This window comes from Pituophis catenifer, unplaced genomic scaffold (assembly GCF_029215685.1).
Source record: "Pituophis catenifer annectens isolate HBS135680 unplaced genomic scaffold, rPitCat1.0.hap2 SCAF_1, whole genome shotgun sequence".
NCBI classification, from domain to species: Eukaryota; Metazoa; Chordata; class Lepidosauria; order Squamata; family Colubridae; genus Pituophis; species Pituophis catenifer.
This window is the reverse complement of record NW_027256881.1, coordinates 6217371-6219078: the sequence shown is the minus strand read 5'-3', so window position 1 is coordinate 6219078 and position 1708 is coordinate 6217371. Positions and strand designations below refer to the sequence as shown.

Here is a 1708-nt window from a genome sequence, read left to right as displayed (position 1 = left end):
TGTTCTAAAAGATGATATACATTAAGATAAACTCTCCTATGGAGAAATAAAACTGAGTTTGATTCCTCCATAGACATGACTATATGATTTACTTAGCACCAATACTATATGGAAATAGTTTGCCACAGCTGTTTTTTTAAAAAAAATATTATTTTCCAATCTACCTCACAGCTCCTGGATCTCCTGGTGGTCTCCCATCTGGGAACTAACCAGGTGGAACCTGTTTAATTTTTTTCAAATTCAGACAAGGCTGACTAAGTATCGCCATCTGCTGGGACAGCATGATATATGTAAAAGCTTCAAATAAGTACAGAGAGAGAGAGGGAGAGAGAGGGAGAGAGAGAAAGAGATCACAAAACTGTGTTACCTGTGCAAAACTGGAATATCTGCATTCAGATATTTTTGGGGAAAAAAGAAGGAAACAAACATCTCATTGTTAATTAGCCAAGAAAAAAAATATTCCCACCTTCCAGGCAATTGACTCAAGTGTACCGCACTAGAGAGATTAATTAGATTTAGAATGTTATGTTTAATTATGATTTTTAATCATCCTCTTGCTTCTCTTTGTACCCCCATAAGCCCCATTTTTAAGATAAAGTCCTCGGATGTTCATTCTCTCTCTTCTTAATTGCAACCACTGGCTGGGCTTCCCTATTCTTTAGCCCATTTTTGGACTATTAACTCCAGCTGCGCGCTCTTACTGAAAAACGTTTTTTCCAGCGTTGAGGGTTTTTTGTGCAGCTCCTTTTCTGAGAGGAGGCAGGGAGGGAGAACTTTATTTTGTGTGATCTCTCTGTTGTCCTTGTCTCTGAAGGATGGCTCCACCTCACCGGTCTTGTTTTCAAGTCTGGCCATCAGATCCGTCAAGTAGCTGAGGGTGCCTTCCAGATTGTTCAACGTTTCCATGATTTCTTGCTGGAAAACCTTTATGTCTTTCTCCATGATTCTCATTTCGTGGTGCAGCTTCTCCAAATCCAGAGCATCCTGGTTGCATCCTGGCGAGATCCGGGAAGAAGAATGAGATGCCTGAGCAGGAGATCTGCCCAATTTTTGGTCCCCTGCTAGAGAATGTGAAGAGCTAGAAACTGGGCCTTCTCTAGAGTAGGCTTCTGTCTCCTTCTGACCAAATATGAAGTTCTTGATGGTGTTCATGTCAAGATGTAGGTGGCCATCAACAGTCCATGAACAAAACAAATAAAGCTGCCATCCAAGGAGAATGGCGGATGACAGTTGGAACTGATCCATTATGACCTCAAATGTTGAAGAGCCAATGACAGAACTGTGTGTGTGACTTGGCTGTTCATGCACCAGGGTGATTAGCTATTAGAATAGAATAGAACAGCAGAGTTGCAAGGGACCTTGGAGGTCATCTAGTCCAACCCCCTGCTTAGGCAGGAAACCCTACACCACTTCAGACAAATGGTTATCCAACATCTTTTTAAAAGTTTCCAGTGTTGGAGCATTCACAACTTCTGGAGGCAAGTTGTTCCACTGGTTAATTGTTCTGTCAGGAAATTCCTCCTTAGTCCTAAATTGCTTCTCTCCTTAATTAGTTTCCACCCATTGCTTCTTGTACTGCCTTCAGGTGCTTTGGAGAATAGCTTGATTCCCTTTTCTTTGTGGCAACCCCTCAAATATCAGAACACTGCTATCATGTCACCCTTAGTCCTTCTTTTCACCATACCACTAGAAATAAGGAAAACAATTT

The 1708-nt window shown here is 41.5% G+C and overlaps 1 protein-coding gene across 1 annotated transcript; it reads right to left on the bottom strand.

Annotated features, from left to right (window-relative positions):
• Positions 1-651: 651 nt before the first annotated feature.
• CCDC182 (coiled-coil domain containing 182) lies at positions 652-1152 on the bottom strand. Its single transcript, XM_070931965.1, has one exon. The coding sequence runs from the start codon at positions 1150-1152 to the stop codon at positions 652-654; it is 501 nt and encodes a 166-aa protein (XP_070788066.1).
• Positions 1153-1708: the final 556 nt, after the last annotated feature.

Bases quoted from the DNA above. Each gene is read 5' to 3' on its own strand.
- CCDC182 (XM_070931965.1), bottom strand. From the start codon at position 1,152: ATGAACACCATCAAGAACTTCATATTTGGTCAGAAGGAGACAGAAGCC.